This window comes from Chelonoidis abingdonii, chromosome 11, assembly GCF_003597395.2.
Source record: "Chelonoidis abingdonii isolate Lonesome George chromosome 11, CheloAbing_2.0, whole genome shotgun sequence".
NCBI lineage: Eukaryota > Metazoa > Chordata > Testudines > Testudinidae > Chelonoidis > Chelonoidis abingdonii.
In genome coordinates this window covers 24271534-24291251 of record NC_133779.1, presented here as the reverse complement: position 1 = coordinate 24291251, position 19718 = coordinate 24271534, and the positions used below count along the sequence as shown (strand labels likewise).

Here is a 19718-nt window from a genome sequence, read left to right as displayed (position 1 = left end):
CCATACGAGTGCGATGAGAGTAAATTCTAAACTCTGAAATGTGGAGATTGGCCCAGAGACTGGGATAAGGGGTTTGAAGAGAAAAGGCTCTAAGAGTATAAAAACAGACAGTGTCCAGGGGCAGGTACAGGACAACACCTCAATGGGAAGCCATATGTGGGAGCAGGTTTCACTTCCTCTGTTCAATGTCCTGAGAGGTATTTGAAGATGAACACAACGCCATGGCTAACAGGTGACTGGCACGTCCCGGGTTAAAGAAAGGAAAGGACCTGGGTTAACAGTCTGAAGTATTTGTGTTACCAACCCTGTCACTGTCTGACTCCCCTTCAGCTTGGAGCAGGTTTGTACGTTGCTGTGTGGAACGCGCAGACTCCTGCAGAGCAGGGGCAGCTGTTTCCATGGCAGAGAGCCAGGCACTTAGGAGACTTTCTACACTTGCTGTTTTGAAGCAATTCAGTAAAATAACGGTGGAGCTATAATGTCTGGTCCAAAATTTTAGCCCTCTTGGTGCAAAAATGCTGTTTTAGGATCTAAAAAGGAGGCTTCCAGCGCTAGGACACCTGACCAGAGAGCTTAGTAGGGGGAGTAACAGCTGCTGCCTCTGAGGGTACTGGGCTAAATCCACTTGCAGGTGGAAGCGTTTTGATTTATTTGATCAATAATGAGTAAGGCGATGATTTAATCACAGGTATTTTTAGTAAAAGTCTTGGACATGCCATGAGCAAGAAACAAAAAAATCACTGTCCGTGACTTTTACTAGAAGAATCTGTGATTACATTGTGACCTTACTCATTGAATCTTTCGGGTTGGGGGAGACCAGGGGGTCTGCGGCACCAGCAGAGGGGGGAGGGAGTCAGGGGGGGGGGTATGTGGCACCAGCTGCTGGGGGAGAAGCCCCAGGGCCCCACTGCCACTCCAGCTGCTGCCAGGGGGGAGCCCCAGGGGGCCAGTCACTGCTCCGGCCACCCTGGGAGTGCTGCTGGGAGCCACTGAGCTGGAGCCACTCCCGCCGCCCTTGGAACCATTGCTCATATGGTCCCCAGGACCAGCCGCATTGTCCGCTGCTCGGGCAGTCCCTGGGGCCAGCTGTTTGGGTGGCCCTGGAGTCAGGCACAGTGGTTGCTTCAGAAGTCACAGAAGTTGCAGGAAGTCACAGAATCCGTCACTTCCACCACTTCCGTGACAGACATGGATCCCTAATAATGAGACAAACCCCTCCCTGATGTGTCTGCAGTTCCTGGATGAGAAGAGCAGAATAAAAAGTGAAGAGAGAAGGAAAAAGAGAGACTCCTGTCACCTCTCTCCCCTGCTCCCTCCCCCCTTGTATTCCCTAACCCCATTTCACTGGGTTCCCTGTGCTGGTGCCATGGGGGTGACACTAGAGGTCTGTAGCTTTTTGGGGGGGTGGGGGCTCTTCACTTCTCAACATTTCACACGAATTTGACTTTGGGCTGAAATTTCTCCCTTGAGACCTCTCAATCAGAGCTGTACCCTCACCCCCTTCAGTGTCTGTGTGTGTGTGGGGGGGATAATTGGGGACTGGCGGAGAAGTTTCCCATAAAGGATCATATTGCTCTGGTGACTGGTTCTGACCTGGGTCACACGTCCTCTGACACAGGATCACGTGCAGAACATGGGAGCTCTGGCTTTTCCTATAAGCTGTAGAGTGTGAGTTCCTGGGAAAGGGCAGCGGGAGAGGGAGCAAGAGGAGAAAGACAGAGACATTGGAGACGAGGAACTGTGGGGAGAAAAAGGAGAGAATAGAGAGACAGTAAATGATTGAAGCAGAGCAGGTGTCCCAACTCAGTCTTGCTCATCACAGGTGTTCAGAGAGACAGGTAGTTGTAGGGTTTCCACAGCATCAAGTCTGAACTTTGATTCTAGCAATGTGAGTGGGATGTTGCACCCATAATGGGAATATGTTTATGAACGTATATATGAAATAACTGGAATGTTTTATGCTACATGTGCCATGTAACATATCCCTGTAAAGGTTATGATCTACTGAATACATTTATCCTATTTGTATGCATGTGCCGTTTTTGTATTCGAAGTTATGGATATTGGCTGTGTACTTATTTTAAGTAGCCTCAGTGAAGCAGTTGGTCAGCTTCCTGAGAAAAGACTATTCTCAGTCAGTGCCCAATCACGAAACGTTTAAGCCAACAATGAACTCAAAGACGCCAATCCACATCTGAGCTTGGGGACTCAGTCATGCATGGACATGTGACTTGCCCATGTGACTCATTGACCCATTGTACACAGGGGGAGAGGAAGGGATGTCCACCCACAAGAGGAAGTCTAGTTAAGCCCCTAGAAACCCCTCCATTTTGTCTTCAGGTGGCTCAAAAGATAGCCTGTCCACCCCCAAAGGATACCTGAAAGAAACTGGAACAAACGGACAATAACTACGGGGATGTCAGTGATTGCTGGACCGTAGCCTGATTTAGGGTATACTAATAATATTAATTTGGATAATATGGGAGTTTAATTTATTAATTTAATTTTTATTCAGTTTTAATTTATTATTAATAATATTTATCATCAATATTAATTAGTATGGGTTTTTGGCTTGCCAATCTGTTTGATCAGAAGATAAAAGTTCTCGTCCTGAATCAGGCTTCACAGACTTTATAAAGGACCCTCGGTGGTATGACAGGAAGCTCACACTGAGACAGATACAGCCTTAAAGACTTTTTATTAAAATCAATAATAGTAAGTAAATGGTAAAATACCCAGAGTTACAAAGTTACAATTGCATTACTGCTATTCAGAAGAGACATATGATAATATAGTATGATATGCAACAAAGCTTTGGTTAATATACTCACACCCTTCCCTGATAACCTGGTGGTAAGAGACACAGGACCAGCCTTGCAGTTCAGGTTTCTCAATTCCTGCGTGAGGGGTGCAGTGCTTAGAAGAAATCTAATGCTAAGAGCTAGCAACACTAAATTAGGGTTTGAACTTAAATCAAAACCTAATAAACAAACTCAGAATAAATCTTAGGGAAACTGAGCTTAGCCTAGTTCCCTTGAAACTTAAAGTTTCAGAAGAACGAGTACAGCCTACTAACAGTAGCACTCATCGTAGAGACAGAGAATAAGTAAGAATAGAAATGATAGAGCGGAGTAAGTAAGAATGGAGTAAAGTGAGAACTGGAGATCCTATACTGAGGTGGGTCACTTCTTTTATAGGGCAAATGCTGGAAATCCTTCCTCTTATGCCCAAATTTCATTCCTCACCCACAGAAATGTTAGGGTCCACTTACCCCAAAGGCTAATATGTACGTGTGTATCGATAACAGGAATGTACGCACATCAGTCTCTTGTGGTGTATTTGTTAAGTCTGTGGGTACAACATTGAAAAAAACCCTATGCCATTCTCCATTGTCTATTGGTCTAAATAAAAGGTCATAGGGGTAGGTACTTTATTTGGGTATAAGAAAAAACAAGATAAAAGGTCAACTTTGCTTTTCTGGATACAAAGGGCACAGGATATAGATATGCTAACTTTGCTTTAGCTTAACATACAGGATATGGCCTGTAGGTCTCTTGCATTACAGCCAAACTTACTTTTAATATAAATTTATAAACTTATTACAAGAAACCAAATACTTAACCTATAAGAAAAGATATATATACAAGCAGATTAGTCCTATAGGCTACAGGGTAGAAGGAGGCTAGTCTGTAAAAGAAGCTTGTTGGACTAGCTCTTAGGGTGAGGTTTTCATCTGTAATCACTTTCTTACTGTATTAGGCGTAGACGTGCATATTTTGTTTGGTAAGTTACTTTGTTCTGTCTGTTACTACTTGGAACCACGTCAATCCTACTTTTTGTATTTAATAAAATCACTTTTTACTTATTATTTAACCCAGAGTATGTATTCATACCGGGGGGAGGGGTAAAACAGATTTATTTGGGGTTTGGACCTCATTGGGAGTTGGGTATCTGGGTGTTGGAGACAGGAACACTTCTTAAGCTGTTTTCAGTTAAGCCTGTAGTTTGGGGGGATGTTGTTCAGATCTGGGCCTGGGTTTTCAGCGGGCTAGTGTGTCTTGCTCAAACCAGGCAGGGCACTGGAGTACCAAGCTGGCAAGAAAGCAGGGGCAGAAGTAGTCTCAACACATCAGTTAGCAGTTCCCTAGGGCTTTTCTGTGATCCAACCCATCACAGTGAGTTCAAATATCCAGGGGATCTCCACATACTTGATTTCTTCCCCTCCCTCCCTTTTTAGTATTAATTTTTATTTTGAAGTGTTTGGCTTAACCATGATCTTCTCTTTCCCCACCTGTATTGCAATTTTGGATTTATTTTTATTTTGCCTCCCGTTTGTTCATATCATTATAATTAGAACAGAAAAGGGATCTGCAGCAGCAAAAACTGACCCAAAACCTTCTTTCCTCATCATGCAGAAACATCATACATTGTGAGTCCTGTCCCAATGCCCGTGATGCATCGGTTTGCATCCCAGAAATCCCTGTGCTTCCATCCACATTTGGTGCCATCTTTCAATGTTTTTATACGGCATGCTCTGTCTTCCCTTTTGGACTGTGGGAATGGAGCCCGAACTGCTGAGGAGTATGCTGACAAGTCTCACCAGCATGTCACGTTTGGCAGTCAAGTTATTCCTTAGGATCCAATGTGACAGTGAGGGCTCCAACAATGATATTGACTTGAGTAATGCATACAAGATGAGTTTGCTTGTGGCATTCACGGACATGCTCACCACCATGGAACGCCGCTTTTGGGCTTGGAAAACAAACACGGAGTGGTGGGATCACATCATCAGGCAAGTCTGGGATGGCGAGCAGTGGCTGCAGAACTTTCAGATGAGAAAAGCCACTTTCATGGGACTGTGTGAGGAGTTTGCCCTCACCTGCAGCACAAGGACATGAGAATGAGAACTGCCCTGATGGTGAAGTAACAGGTGGCTATTGCAATCTGGAAACTGGTAACTCCAGACAGCCACTGATCAGGCGCTAACCAGTTTGGCGTAGGAAAGCCGACCGTTGGAATTGTGTTGATGCAAGTTTGCAGGGACATTAATCGCATCCTGCTCAGAAGAATCGTGACTCTAGGTAACATGCATGACATTGTGGATGGCTTTGCACAAATGAGTTTCCCTAATGGTGGAGGGGCAGCCATACTGGGTGAGACGAATGGTCCATCTTGCCCAGTGCCCTGTCTTCCAACAGTGGTCAATGCCAGGTGCTTCAGTAGGAATAAGCAGAACAGGGCGATTATCAAGTGATCCATCCCTTGTCGCCCATTCCTAGCATCTGTACAGATGTGAACGCGCAGACCACTTGCAGCTCCTTAGAATCATAGAAGATTAGGGTTAGAAGAGACATCAGGAGGTCATGTAGTCCAACCCCCTGCTCAAAGCAGGCCCAACCCCAACTAAATTATCCCAGCCAGGGCTCTGTGAAGCCAGACCTTCAAAAGCTCTAAGGATGGAGATTCCACCACCTCCCAAGGGAACCCATTCCAGTGCTTCACCACCCTCCTAGGAAAAGTTTTTCCTAATATCCAACCTAGACCTCCCCCATTGCAATTTGGGACCGTTGCTCCTTGATCTGTCATCTGCCACCACTGAGAACAGCCGAGCTCCATCCTCTTTGGAACTCCCCTTCAGGTAGATGAAGGCTGCTATCAAATCCCAACTCAAGTCTTCTCTTCTGCAGACTAAATAACTCCAGTTCCCTCACCCTCTCCTAATAAATCACATGCCCCAGCCACCTAATCATTTTTGTTGCCCTCCACTGGACTCTCGCCAATTTCTCCACATCCTTTCTATAGTGGGGGCCCCAAAACTGGATGCAGTACTCCAGATGTGGCCTCATCAGTGCCAAATAGAGGGGAATAATCACTTCTCTCGATCTGCTGGCAATGCTCCTACGAATGCAGCCCAATATACCATTAGCCTTCTTAGCAACAGAGACACTCTGCTGACTCATATCCAGCTTCTCATCCACTGTAATCCCCAGGTCCTTTTCTTTAGAACTGCTGCCTAGCCAGTGGGTCTGCAGCCTGCATGGGATGGGATTCTTCTGTCCTAAGTACATGACTTTGCATTTGTCTTTGTTGAACCTCCTCAGATTTCTTTTGGCCCAATCCTCCAATTTGTCTAGGTCACTCTGGACCCAATCCCTCCCCTCCAGCTCTTGGATTCTTTACATGCTTTCACAGAGGGAAGAGCACATAGGGCAGCGTTTTAGGGCTATTTTGATTCAGGGAACTATGCTATAGGGTGCTTTCCCTGTGTGGATTTGACAGGTGGATCAACATAGATGCACATTGTGACCCTTCTCAGGATGCTGAGGGCTGTGAGTCTCCTTCTTGCCACCTGCCACTACTAAGAGGGATTTTTGCAGTTGGCAGCTGGATGATAGCGACCAAACTCACCCAGCCTGTCAGGCACTCAAGCACTCTCCTCTGAGCCACAGCAGCCCTAACAGTTGACAGTAGAGATATCCTAACCCCTGAGTTCCTTCAATATGTTCCACTCTGGGGTCCAGCCCTGATCACCAGATACTCAGAGAAATCCCAGATCCTCTCTTCCCAAAGCAGTGGTATATCTCGGGTTACCAGTTTTACTGTGGACCACTGCTACTGCATCACACACAGCACTTGAGTACAGTTATTGAAAAAACAGAAATTTATTTAACCAGGGATAGAGATTTAACAGAAACAAATGTAAGTGATGGAAACCAACCGTTACCAGCTAAACAAAATCACAAAATGTAACCTACACTTTTTAATAGTTACTTTTCCTATCTAGAGTAGATTCTCACCTTACACTTCAGTCCATTGCAGTGATTGCTAGTCCCTAGAAGCCAGGGCCCTGCCTTTCATGAAGCACCACTGGTCAGTATCTCCTTGGTGAATGATCCCAGTGTTTTTCTCCACCCTGTTATAAACTGAATCAGTCTTTTGTCTTTATTCACAGAAAGGACAATCTCCTCATTGTCATATTGTCCTTCTCACATCCACAGGGTTTCAATCTATAGTTTGCCTTTAATGGTTTTCCACTGGCTTTTCTGGGTTAATGCAATGGTTGACAATGGAGAAATACATTCCATAACTAGCTAGCAAGGGAAGGTGATAATTCCCTCTGTGACAAACTGGGAATATTCTTAATGTTTTCTCTGAATACTGTGTTGGTGCCTCAGTGTCCCCTAGGCAGTTCTTAAGTATCTGGCAGGACAAAGGGCCAGTGCACCTAAATGCCTGACCCTCTGTCTCCTAGCAACTGATGGCCTGGACCCCTCCTCTGCAAAGGTGCCAGCTGAAGGTGTTGGAGACAAAGAGGTCACGTGACCTCCTGGCCCGGGAAAGGGGCTGAGCAGAGGAGGAGGGGCTGGAGGGGGTTGTTAGTCTGGAGCTGGCTGGGGACGAGGAGTGAAGTGCAGATGTGGGAGTCTGGCTCACTGCCCCCCAGAATGGACCTGGCCGAGGGGTCCAGTTTGCTGTATCTACAAGCTCTGTTTTAGACCCTGTTCCTGTCATCGAATAAACCTCTGTTTTACTGGCTGGCTCAGAATCACTTCTGACTGCAAAGTGGGGGTGCAGCACCCTGTGGCTTCCCCAGGACCCTGCTGGGGCGGGCTTGCTGTGGGAAGCGCACGGAGGGGCAGAGGATGCTGAATGGTCCAAGGAGACACCCAGGAGGTGAAGACGTGTGAGCTTCTTGCCCTGAACAAGTCTGCTCCAAGGGAGAGGAGGCTCCCCAAAAAGTCATGACTGGCTTGGTGGGGAGCAGTTCCAGAGCATCGCCTGGGGACTCCGTGACACCCTCCCCCTGGAATGGGTCGTCCCCACCAAGACCAGAGATTGGAGTGACTCAGTTTCATGACAATACCATATGCACATATTTTTCCATGTGCATACATTACTCCTTAAATATATGACTCATACACACCTGTCTCAGTGATTAGGAGGATCAATAATTTACAAGCTTTCAGTAGAGATCTCACTGCTATGCTTCCCGGATAAATATCATAAAATCAGTGTATTCAGAGTGGCAAGTTTGTCAGGTCTGAGGCAGAAGTTGCTTGTGAATAACTGTGACCCCTTTGCCAATTGGCACCAATGAGCTTTTGTCACACATGCATTGAACTATACTGTCACACCTTGATATAATAGAAAGGCCAGCACAAAAAATAGAGAAATGAACATTAAGATACTAAAATGACTAATGGTTGGAATTCAACATTTCTCTGAGTCTTTGGATTGATGGGCACTAAGAGCTGTAACCAGTGATGAGCTGCCAAAATCTTAACGATTGGTTCCCTATAAAAAGTTCTGATTTAAGAGATGTTCGTCCACAGTATGTATTTTTGTACCTTTCTCCATAAGAAATGGCAATGCACTGAATCACTGAGTCATACTTAGCAATAAAAAAATTTTTTTTACATGTTTATTACAATAGAAACAAAGTATTGCTTTATTACACTAATTTAAAATACATTTGAAAAGAAGAAAATATAAAGAGATGTGTGAGTAAGCAAACAATAAAGAATGAAATGCCTTTTCTTGTATTTTAAAATATTACATGTGAACTACTTAAGTTATTTAAAAAAGTAATATATCTATGTTGACGTATACAATGCAAGAACAAACAACATTTTAAAGAATATTTAAGTACATTTATTACTAATTAGGTAGTAATTTCCAAATGGCTATTTGATCTTCTCCATAATCTTTGGTGTTGGATACATGAACTCTGGTATCTAATGCAGATCGATGACTTCTCATCCATGATTTAACATATGGTATTGGGTTTCAGGAACTTAGTGGATTTCCCAACAAATTAATGGTCATAAAGCTTGAGATATGTTTAATTGTTAAATTTGCCCTTTTATCACTACAAATAATATTCATCAATGAAAAAGCTCTGTCTGCTTCTGCAGAACTAATTGCAATTGTGTTCATAATTTGCTTTGCTTTCCTTATTGTTTCTGGATCAGGAAGATTTTTTGATTGAATGTTATTGTCTACATAGTCACAAAAATCATTTAGATCAACTACAAATTTTATGAATTTACTTAATTCATGCACTTTTTCTCCTGATTTCCAAGGTAACCTGACTTCTTCAATATTCCATGAAGTAGGATCCGTAACATTGAATAATTCAACTATTTTAGGTGTATTACAAGAATGACCTAAATTATCTTCTTTATATTTAATGTGCTTTTTGTTTAATAATCTTGCCTTCATTTTTTCAATAATGCACTCTATTACTTTGTCTCATGGCAGTGAGACAAAGCTTACATTATCTTCAAACTCTATGCATTTAAAAGCATCACTTTCTATCATTTCATTAATTTTATTTTCGTGTATACCAAAACTCTCTCTTAATTGTATGAAAAAAACAATCATTCATTTGATTAGTTTATCTGCCTTTGTTAAACTCAATTGTCTCACTTGCAGTGCATTTGATAATAACTCAAGTTCATCCAAAATGTTAATCATTAATGCCAAGTCTTTTAAAAATTCGTTTTTTCAATCTTTTTGCTATGCCAGAAAATTTCTGATTTTTGGAAAAGTAAATATAAAGAGCTGGATACGCTCTCTAGACCGCTTTGACAGCTCTAAGGCTACAAGAAGCCCATCGTGGACCAAAAACACGGCCTATTTTGATGATTTCAATATACAGTTCTTCAGAAAATTGTTTAAGTTCAAACTGACTTTTATTTGACTGATGAAAAATTGCATAAATCTTGTCTAAAAAAATCTTGAAATGGCTTACTTCATTGATATAATTTATAGCATCATCTAAAGCCAGCTGTAGCCAATGATTCAAACAATGACAAATTAAAATGTTTGGAAAATCTTCAATCAGTCTTGTAGCAACTCCAGATTTATGTCCAAGCATGGTGCTCGCGCCATCAGAACAAAATCCGATTAAATCTTTCTTTAAATATTCTGTGTCAAATCCTGTCTCAAAGCATTATAAATATTTTCTGTTTTTGTTGATTGTAATTCCACCAAATCAAGAAAAATTGTTGGTGAAGGATCTTGTAGTTCACATTTTAGAAGAATTACAAGCACAGTTTTACTTGAAACTGTAGAAGCTTCATCAATAATAATACAAATCTTTGAATAGTTTTCGATGATTTTACTAAAAATTTGTTTTCTTATTAATTCAGCAATATGTTCTACGATTCTGATGGCCGAAAATCGAGAATGTAGGCAGTTCCCTAAATCACTTTCATTCTCAATTTGTAGCTCTACTTCATCCTCCATATCTGACATTGGTCGGTTTCTTTTTACTAAGCTGTAAACGATGTTGAAAATTTTGCTGGTTATTGCAATATTTTGTTCAGTAAATTTATCAATCACTGTAGTGAGAGGCTCTTTTTTAGATTCATTTAAAATATTTATAACTCTCAAATGAGAGCTTGATTCGAAATGTTCCTTCATTTTTTTTCTTAATGAAGCTTGCTGAACTTTTTTAATCAGTTCCGGATGCTTTAATAGCACACTTTTGCCATTCCGAAGAAATGTGTAAAGATTTTCCTCCAAGGACCTCCAAATGTGACGTCTTTGTACAGTGGGAACAGCCAAGCTTTTTGCCTTCAATTATCATTATATTTCTTTAAAAAATATTGTGCCTGCTTGGAAGTCCAACAATCAGGTACTACATTTTCACAATCATGTAAATCCTCTTCCATTGTGGGCACATTTTCAGATGATTCAACTTTTATGATATTTTCATCACCAAAATTATTGTCATCGGTGTTTTCAGTAATTAAATCATTATTTTCACTACTCGAACTACTGACTAATGATTTTGTCATTTTACTGGAAAACCAATCACTAATGCTTTTCTGGCATTTCATTATGAAGGGTAAATAATATTGAATAGAAAACTTTAATCTTCGAATAACAGTCCAGTTAGTATTACACATGCAATTTACTAGAAACAAACAGACCGACTATGACTGGTCGTGTAGAAAACAGTTGCACAAGTGCACGAACAAGGCAAGTGCAACTTCAACTAATTAACACAAGAAACAAGACGCTGTCTCTCTCTCTCAACAAAACGAACTTTGGGAGCGATGACATTTGACTCACATGCGTATATCAACTTAACAAACGAGGCAAGTGCAACCCTGTTAATAAAATAATAAACTAGATTGGGGTGAGCAAACATTGGCAGGGCCGGCTTTAGGCCGATTCCACCGATTCCCCCGAATCGGGCCCCGTGCCCAGTGAGAATCCCTTCCCTGACTAGAGGCACCTTTTTAATTTTTACTTACCCGGAGGCGCTCCGGGTCTTCGGCGGGTTCTTTGGGGTCCGCTTGGGGCTCTGAGAACTGCAACAGGCAGCTTATTTGCAGAAAGTGACCTAGACAGAATGTGTGTGTAGATACCTGGACGGCTGCAGCAACTGTCTGCAAACGCCACAGCTAGTTGCTGCCAGCCAGCCCCAGATGGCCGCTGGGCACAGCACTACCAAGCGCTATCCAGGCACAGGCTGCTCCATTTGGCTTACCCAGGATGACCAGACGGCAAATGTGAAAAATCGGGACGGGGGTGGGGGGTAATAGAAGCCTATATAAGAAAAAAAAAACCCAAATTGGGACATCTGGTCACCCTAACCTGGGACCATGGACCCTGCCCCACTAGCCACCGCTCGCCTTACCAAATGCTACTGCAGGAGAGATCTGAACCCACCCAGAGGCAGAACTGGGGGCTGACTCTCCCCTGGAGGATAAAAGGAGCCCCCCTCACACACACACCCTGTCCTGAGTCCATCCTTCCCTCCTACCCTCATCACACAGGCTCCTCCAGGAGCTGCATTTGGAGGTTTATAAATTACAGCTTAGCAAACAAGCTGCTGGCTGCCAGGAGCCCTAGGCAGCCAAACCAAGGCATGCCAGCTACACAACCACTGCACAACAGCCCCCATCTACACCACACTCAACAATCCATTGTGCTGAAAGAACCCTGTGCAGGCCCAGCAGAGCATACAGCACCTCACCCCCAGCAACACAACCACAAGACACTGTACACAGCCCTCCTCCTCCCATACACACCATAAGTGACCTGAACTACACAACCCCAAGTATTATACGTCCCTCCTCAGTGCACAACTCCCAGCCCTCACCCACTACTGTGCAGACCCTCTCCCAGCCGCACAACTCCCCTGCTACACAGCTACCCTGCAACACAAACTCTGTCCGGCGCACACACTATACACACGTCCCCACTACAGCACTCCTCAAACTAAAAAATGCACAATGCTCTGAGCCAGGGGATGGGGGAAGATGGAGTCGAGGCTGGGGGGGACATCCTCCTGGGGTGGGGGGGCCCCGCAGGGCCCGGTGCAAATTGCCCCACTTGCCCCCCCGGGCGACCTTGGAGCTCGCACCCCCCCCCCTTGGCCGACCGCTCAAAGCAGCAGGACAAGCTAGAGCTCAGCTGAGCTTCCCAGCTGCCAGCAGCTGGTCACTGCGGGGGGAGGGGTCCGGGGTGGGGGGGCATCCTCTTGGGGCAGGGGGCCCCTGCAGGGCCTGGGGCAAATTGCCCCATTTGCCCTCCAGGCAACCCTGGAGCTCGCAGCCCCCCCTTCGCCAGCCACTCAAAGCAGCAGGACAAAGCTGTGGCTGGCCACTGTGGCTCTGCGGAGGGAAGGGCCAGGGGTGGGGGGGCATCCTCGTGGGGCAGGGGGCCCCTGCAGGGCCCGGGGCAAATTGGCCCACTTGCCCCTTGGGCGGCCCTAGAGCTCCCAGTCCCCCCTTACCTTGGTGGCCGCTCAAAGCAGCAGGATGAAGTTGGAGCTCAGCTGAGCTGGCGGGCTGACCACGATGCGGCTCTGCCGGGGGTGGGGGGGGAATCCTGGGCACTCAGGTGGGGGACAGGGCAGTCCCGCGGGCCATATCCAGCCCGCGGACCAGAGTTGTTCTCCTACCTGCCTGGCTCTTTAACATCCGGTTTTCTACCAGCATCTAATTTTAGCATCTGGTTCTAGCGAACCGTCTGCTGCTCACCACTGGCTGTAACTACTGTTGAGGAACTAGGCAATCGGACAGCTGGCTCAGCCGTCTATACTAGTAGCTTTCTCACATACAGGGAGATGGGTCAAGCTTGGAATTGATGTCATAACTGGCTTCCCATAGGGAATCAATCTGTCTAAGGCTACGTGCACACTTCAAACACTGGAGATATTCTTCTGACAACCTTACACTGTCTGCACTGGGGCTCAGGTCACATTAACTACTTCTCTCAGTGGAGTGGATTTTTCACATGCCTGAGAGATGTGGCTATGGCAACATAGCCTTTCAGTGTAGACCAGCCTTTAGATATTTTTTTTATATGAAAGGCAATGGACTTCAGCCTTTTCCTTGATATTGATGGTTGATGATTGCAGCCCCCCATCAGCTCCCCTAAGTTTCCTGTGCTGCATCTGCCCAGCAGGCTAACAATCAGCAGTTCAGCTGTCCCTCTCCCCAATGCCATGTGCTGCTCCTGTCCTCTGCCTTGGAGCTGCTCCAGAGACTCCTGCTTGCTGTTCCCTGTTCCTGCACCCCACTTACCCCTTCTCCATTGTGGAAGGAGGAAAGGAATTGACAAGGATTTGTAGGGGATCTTAATGCATGTCAGTCTGTTAGCAAGAGTCAGGCTAGCAGTTAACAAGAGTTAGGCCAGCTGTAACCGTAATGACACGAGACTTGTAGAAGAGAGGATGGCGTGAGGTGAGTGGGAAAGAACTGTGTGAGAAGTTGTCACGACCTTGCACTAATAACCAAATATGCAGATTCGCGTCTTCTAGAAATGAGAAAAATAAGATAGCAGAATAGCCTATGTATAAACAAAATGCAGCTGTTGCTCATTATTGTCTGTATTACTGCTTGTTATTGTCTGTAACAAAGGTATAAATGCTTGCTGTAATTGTTTGCCTGTTGAGAGACCTGTCCGGGACTGGGACGACCCTGTGTCCTAGGACACTCCCTCCCTCTATTGCAATTGCTTGAGAAATAATAAAGTATCTGATTTTGCTGCACGCAAAGAAAAAGCGAGAACTGCGTTTTTCTCCAACACCATATAGAGCAGGGAGGGGACACAGCGGAGAGAGACAACAAGCTTGGGGCAGCAGCTGCTGTCTCAACTTCCTGATCCACTTAAAAAGACAGTGCACTTAAGAGTGGGTCAGCTTCCTTAAAGGGGCAGTGTGCATCTCTCTCTCTCCCGCACACAACGTGTGTGTCTGCCTCTATCTGCCATGCTGTCTCCCCTCCCTCGTGTTTGTGCTATCTTGTGTGAGAGGCTACAGTAACGTGTTAACCCTTGAGGGCTCAGCTGAGTGCCAGTTCATCATTTAGCAGCAAGGCATTCCCTGCGAAATATCCCTCCCTCTTCCACCCACTAACATCACCACCTCAACCAAGCTTCGCAATCATCATAGCTGTGAACAGTATTAAGTTGTTTGTTTAAAATGTATACTGTGTGTATATCTATATAATATATATATTTTTTGTCTGGTGAAATTTTTTTCCCTAGGACCTAACTCCACCTATTTACATTAATTCTTATGGGGAAAATGAATTCACTTATCATTGTTTCACTTAAAGTCCATTTTCCAGGAACATAACTACAACCTTAAGTGAGAAGTTACTGTACACTCTTTCTCACACACATTCTCCCACCCTAACCTTTGGAGTGAGGTTTTCTACCAGAACTCCTTACACTACAGTGGGTAGATTAAATCAAATTAACTCTTCAAGATTAGCCATCATTTCCTGTATAACTAAAAAAAACAAAAAATAAAACAACTTTCAGTTTTCCAAAATAATTCAGATTATCAAACAATTAGTCTCTTACTCTTTAACCAATAACATCACCTATCATTTCATTTTCACTAGTAACACTAATAAATTCAAAGATCACAAATTCTTGTCATATATGTTAGTTTTCTTTTAATCCCCATTGCCAATAACTGAACCTTGGCTCAAATTGTGGTTTGTCCCAACGTAGGCCCCAAACACTTCTGTAAGTTCATATATCTCAGGATCTTCTGCCATGTGTGTTGGTGGAAGGGGTCTCCTACGTCAGAATGTTTGCATCATGAGGAAAAATACCTCTCTTTTCACACTTTTTAATTTTTCAAAGTAGAGAAGTAATGTAAATGGATAAAACACAAGAGAAAACTAAGGTCTTGTCTACACTAAAGACATTTATCGGGATAACTATATTGCTCAGGGGTGTGAAAAATCCACACAGCTGAGCAATGTAGTTACACAGCCCTAACCCCCTGTGTAGATAGTGCTACATCAGCAGGAGACCTTCTCCTGCCAACGTAGCCACCGCCACTTGTGGGGGCTGGACTAAACAAGTCCGACCGGAGAGATCTCTCTCATTGGCTTAGAGTGTATGTAATAGTGGTGTTATAGCAGCACAGCTACATTGGTGCAGCTGCAACAACAAAACCATAGAATCAGGGCTCAATGCGTGTGTATCCGGAAGTCTGAAATTGGAGGCTGACAAATTCATCGCCTCATTGGTTACCATCATTTCTACAGCCTGAAAGTCCTTGATACCCAATCAGGCAGCCAGTTTGGGATCCATGGGGAAGGAATGTCCTATGAAACTCTCTCTCTTTGGATCCAAACTGTGAAGGATGATTGTTCTCAGTCTAACCCTGACATCCTTTGGAAGTATAATCAGTGACACTGAACTAGGAAGTGGAGTTCTACAAACATTTTCCTTGGGTCATTGGTCATGAAAGCTTCCTTTACCAGGGTGAAAACCAAGAACTGAGTGTGTTCTCTTTCCACCCCAGTTCTTTCCAAATCCTTGGCCTTAGTAAGGGTAAATTTACACTTCTCTGAAGAAGAATCCTTTGCAAAGCCACTCAAAATCTCAGCAGTGTTAGTGAGAAATGGTTTCCCGAAACATGTCCAGCTTTTCTTTAATTCGGTGGCACAGGTCCAGGCCATGAACTGGATGCAGGCCTGGATCAGAATCTCCGTTAGTTACCACAGCTGGAATTTCTATTCAAAAATTGCTATTTTTCTGAAGCTATTACATTTTCAACACCAATTTCATTTTATACACATCTTTAGCACCTACAGAAAATAAATTCAACAAAAACCCCACTTCTATTTCTCAACATCTACATCATGAACGGCTGCATTTCCCATACCATAGGATTAGCTAGGAGTGATCTTCTGTAGGGCTTGAGTTACAAATGCTTTGGGAACCAAACACATGGGCATTCTGCCTAGTTCAAAATAACTTACCACAGAATTCTCTCCCCAGATCATCTGAGACAATATTGACTTCAACAATTGAACTACACTGTGCTCATATGCACTTCCTTCCATTAGTTGGAGTTCTAAAGTTGTTCACCATTTCTGAGTGGAGATTTTAAATCACTGCTGTGTCTTTGTTAGCATGTCCTGTAAATTGGAGAGTTCTCTCCTGTTGATAGAGCTGCACTTCAACTTTCTCCATGTCATCATGGAGGGATGGGGAAAAAGCAAAGGTGAAATGATACAAGAGGACCTTATCAAATGGTCATTTATCTTAAAGTCTCCAATAAATCTGAACAGTCCTATCAGACTGAACTAATATTCAATTGGGTGACCAAAAAGCCTCCAGGAAAGATAGAAACCCACATCACAGAGACAGAGAAAGAGAATACATGACAATGAAAGTGTCAAGTGAAATTCCAGAGCAGGTTACATCTGATGACTCAGAATCAGGAGAAGAGATTCTCCCATCACAGTCTCCTCTAATCCATTCAAAGATACTTCACTCAGCACTGTGTCAACAGCCAGATATGTTATTTACAAACTTTTTAGTATGCTAGCATCCCCATAATGAGGGGAAAACAGTCACCTTGCCAGAAGTATCTTTACCAATAGATGGAACCTGGGATTTAAAGTCCAAATGATCACACTGTGTTTGGGATCCATTTGAATTCCCCTATCAAGTCTTTGACACTTTCATCTCCAGTCAGTGACTGATATAGGATTAAAGAAGCCAAAACAACACCTCCAAGCACAGACAATGGAGAATGCTTCATCACGTGACACTTTGAGAAGTGGATGGATAGAATGTGATGAAGAAAAACTCTACATGGCTCAGGCAAAAGGTAGCAGTTCCGCAGTGACGGGGAAGGAGGGAATCTCTGAGTCACCCCATCTCTTCCAATGCCCCTACTCCTCTTCATTTACATGTAATTTGAAAAGTTCCCAATATAACTGCTCTTCAGCATAACCCAGAGCAACGTGAGAACAACTGGCAATGATACAATCTGTATCACTGGTGACTCTAACAATAACTTTGCAATAGGAGGAATGGTATAAATGTGATGCTCCCTGGTTCCTCATAGGAAGGGCACACTCAAATTACTTGTGGGATCACAGAAAGGACAAATAGGTCCGCCTCAAAAGAGGGCAAACTGCAAAAGGCAAAAATGGCCCATTCATCTGGACAAGCTGAGGGATAACGGTCCTGCAAACAGTTCAAACAGCTTCAAAAGTTAGTATGTGGGAATCAGGAAAGGTATCAAAGAAAAAAAAAAGTATTGATAGCCCTAGAGGTTTTTATGGTGTTGATCTCCCTTGCAGATTCTCTGATGGCTAACATGGGCTGAGTTTCAAGAGGTTTTCCCACACTCACTGCTTTCATAGGGCCTGTTCCCTGTGTGGATTCTCTGATGAACAGAAAGGGTTGATTTGTGAGTGAAGTTTTTCCCACAATCACTGCATTCATAGGGCCTCTCTCCTGTGTGGATTGTTTGATGACTAATAAGGTGTGAGCTGCGACTGAAGGTTTTCCCACACTCACTGCATTCATAGGGCCTCTCCCCTGTGTGGCTTCTCTGATGAAGAGAAAGGGCTGATCTGTGAGTGAAGTTTTTCCCACACTCACTGCATTCATAGGGCCACTCTCCTGTGTGGATGCTTTGATGACTAATAAGGTGCGAGCTGCAATTGAAGGTTTTCCCACACTCACTGCATTCGTAGGGCCTCTCCCCTGTGTGGATTCTCTGATGGTGAAAAAGGCGTGATCTGTGAGTGAAGCATTTCCCACACTCACGGCATTCATAGGGCCTTTCCCCTGTGTGGATTCTCTGATGTTTAGAAAGGTTTGAGCTGCTAGTGAAGCATTTCCCACACTCACGGCATTCATAGGGCCTCTCCCCTGTGTGGATTCTCTGATGAACAGAAAGGGCTGAGCTTCTAGTGAAGCATTTTCCACACTCATAGCATTCATAGGGCCTCTCCCCTGTGTGGATTCTCTGATGGTGGAAAAGGCCTGATCTTTGAATGAAGCTTTCCCCACACTCACTGCATTCGTAGGGCCTCTCTCCTGTGTGGATCCTCTGATGAGTTATAAGGTGCGAGCTGCGATTGAAGGTTTCCCCACACTCATGGCATTCATAGGGCCTCTCCCCTGTGTGGATTCTCTGATGTTGAAAAAGGGCTGATCTTTGAGTGAAGCTTTTCCCACACTCTCTGCATTCATAAGGCCTCTCATCTGTATGGATTCTCTGATGTTTAGAAAGATGTGAGCTGCTAGTGAAGCTTATCCCACACTCACTGCATTTGTAGGGCCTCTGCCCAGTGTGGATTCTCTCATGAACAGAAAGGGCTGATTTGTGAGTGAAGTTTTTCCCACACTCACTGCATTCGTAGGGCTTCTCTCCTGTGTGGATTCTGTGATGAGTAATAAGGTGAGAGCTGCGACTGAAGGTTTTCCCACACTCACTGCATTCATAGGGCTTCTCCTTTGTGTGGATTTTCTGATGCTGAAAAAGGCCTGATCTTTGAGTGAAGCTTTTTCCACACTCACTGCATTCATAGGGCCTCTCATCCGTGTGGATTCTCTGATGTTTAGAAAGGTGTGAGCTGCTAGTGAAGCTCTTCCCACAAACGCTGCATTTGTAGGGCCTCTCCCCTGTGTGGATTCGCAGATGAACAGAAAGGCTTGATCTGTGAGTGAAGTTTTTCCCACACTCATGGCATTCATAGGGCCTCTCTCCTGTGTGGATTCTCTGATGTTTAAAAAGGTCTGAGCTGCTAGTGAAGCATTTTTTGCACTCACGGCATTCATAGGGCCTCTCCCCCGTGTGGATTCTCTGATGCTTTATAAGGGCTGAGTAGTCACTTAAGTTTTTCCCACACTCAATGCATGTATTTTTTCTTTTTCCCATGAGGATTTCCTGCTGGGTTGTGGTTTCCTTGAGGGCCTTCTGAGTTCCCCGACAGGAAACAAATGTACCCACTTTCTCCCCTGGCTGGTTTCCTTGCTCTCTTTCTGGTCTGTGCTGAATCTCACAGGATTTTCCCTCCTCATGACTCTTGGACACATTCCTGTGTTTATCCACTTGCTCAACATTTGCCGGCTGAGAATTCTGTTCCTCTTTCTCACCTACCATTGCATCACCTGCTGTGATAGAGACAGAAACTTCAAACAGGGATGGAAAGGGGAAGGCCAAACCAAAACAAGTGCTGGAGAGAGGTCAAATAAAAACAAGAACTGAACTCCTCCAAACTCTTCCCCCAAATAGGAGAAAGGAGGGGATCAATTCAGCCTTCACATCCCATCCAAATTTGCAGGAGGAAGGGAGGAAGCTACTGCCTGGTGTCTGCTAGGAACTACAGGAAGCCATAAGCTATATTTACCCTGAGGATGCGACCCCTGCTAGGGATGATAATGAACTGAGAGACCTCCCCAAGGGCTTTGTAGGGCATCCC

General features: G+C 44.4%; 4 protein-coding genes and 1 pseudogene across 4 annotated transcripts in view; 2 read left to right on the top strand and 3 right to left on the bottom strand.

Moving 5' to 3' along the window:
- LOC116816480 (uncharacterized) overlaps nt 1–19718 on the top strand; it is a 560774-nt gene that overhangs the window by 25039 nt on the left and 516017 nt on the right. The gene's annotated exons all lie outside the window — the stretch shown is intronic.
- LOC116816605 (zinc finger protein 2-like) overlaps nt 1–19718 on the bottom strand; it is a 181381-nt gene that overhangs the window by 82005 nt on the left and 79658 nt on the right. The gene's annotated exons all lie outside the window — the stretch shown is intronic.
- Nucleotides 1–19718, top strand: part of LOC116816556 (uncharacterized) — a 568924-nt gene that overhangs the window by 510239 nt on the left and 38967 nt on the right.
- Nucleotides 7796–12293, bottom strand: LOC142047423 (E3 SUMO-protein ligase KIAA1586-like; annotated as a pseudogene).
- LOC116821735 (uncharacterized) overlaps nt 14785–19718 on the bottom strand; it is a 310474-nt gene continuing 305540 nt past the window's right edge. The window contains exon 10 of the mRNA XM_075070354.1: nt 14785–19410. Within this exon, the coding sequence (XP_074926455.1) occupies nt 17615–19410 (1796 nt within the window). The 3' untranslated portion in view covers nt 14785–17614. The remainder of the gene's footprint in view (nt 19411–19718) is intronic.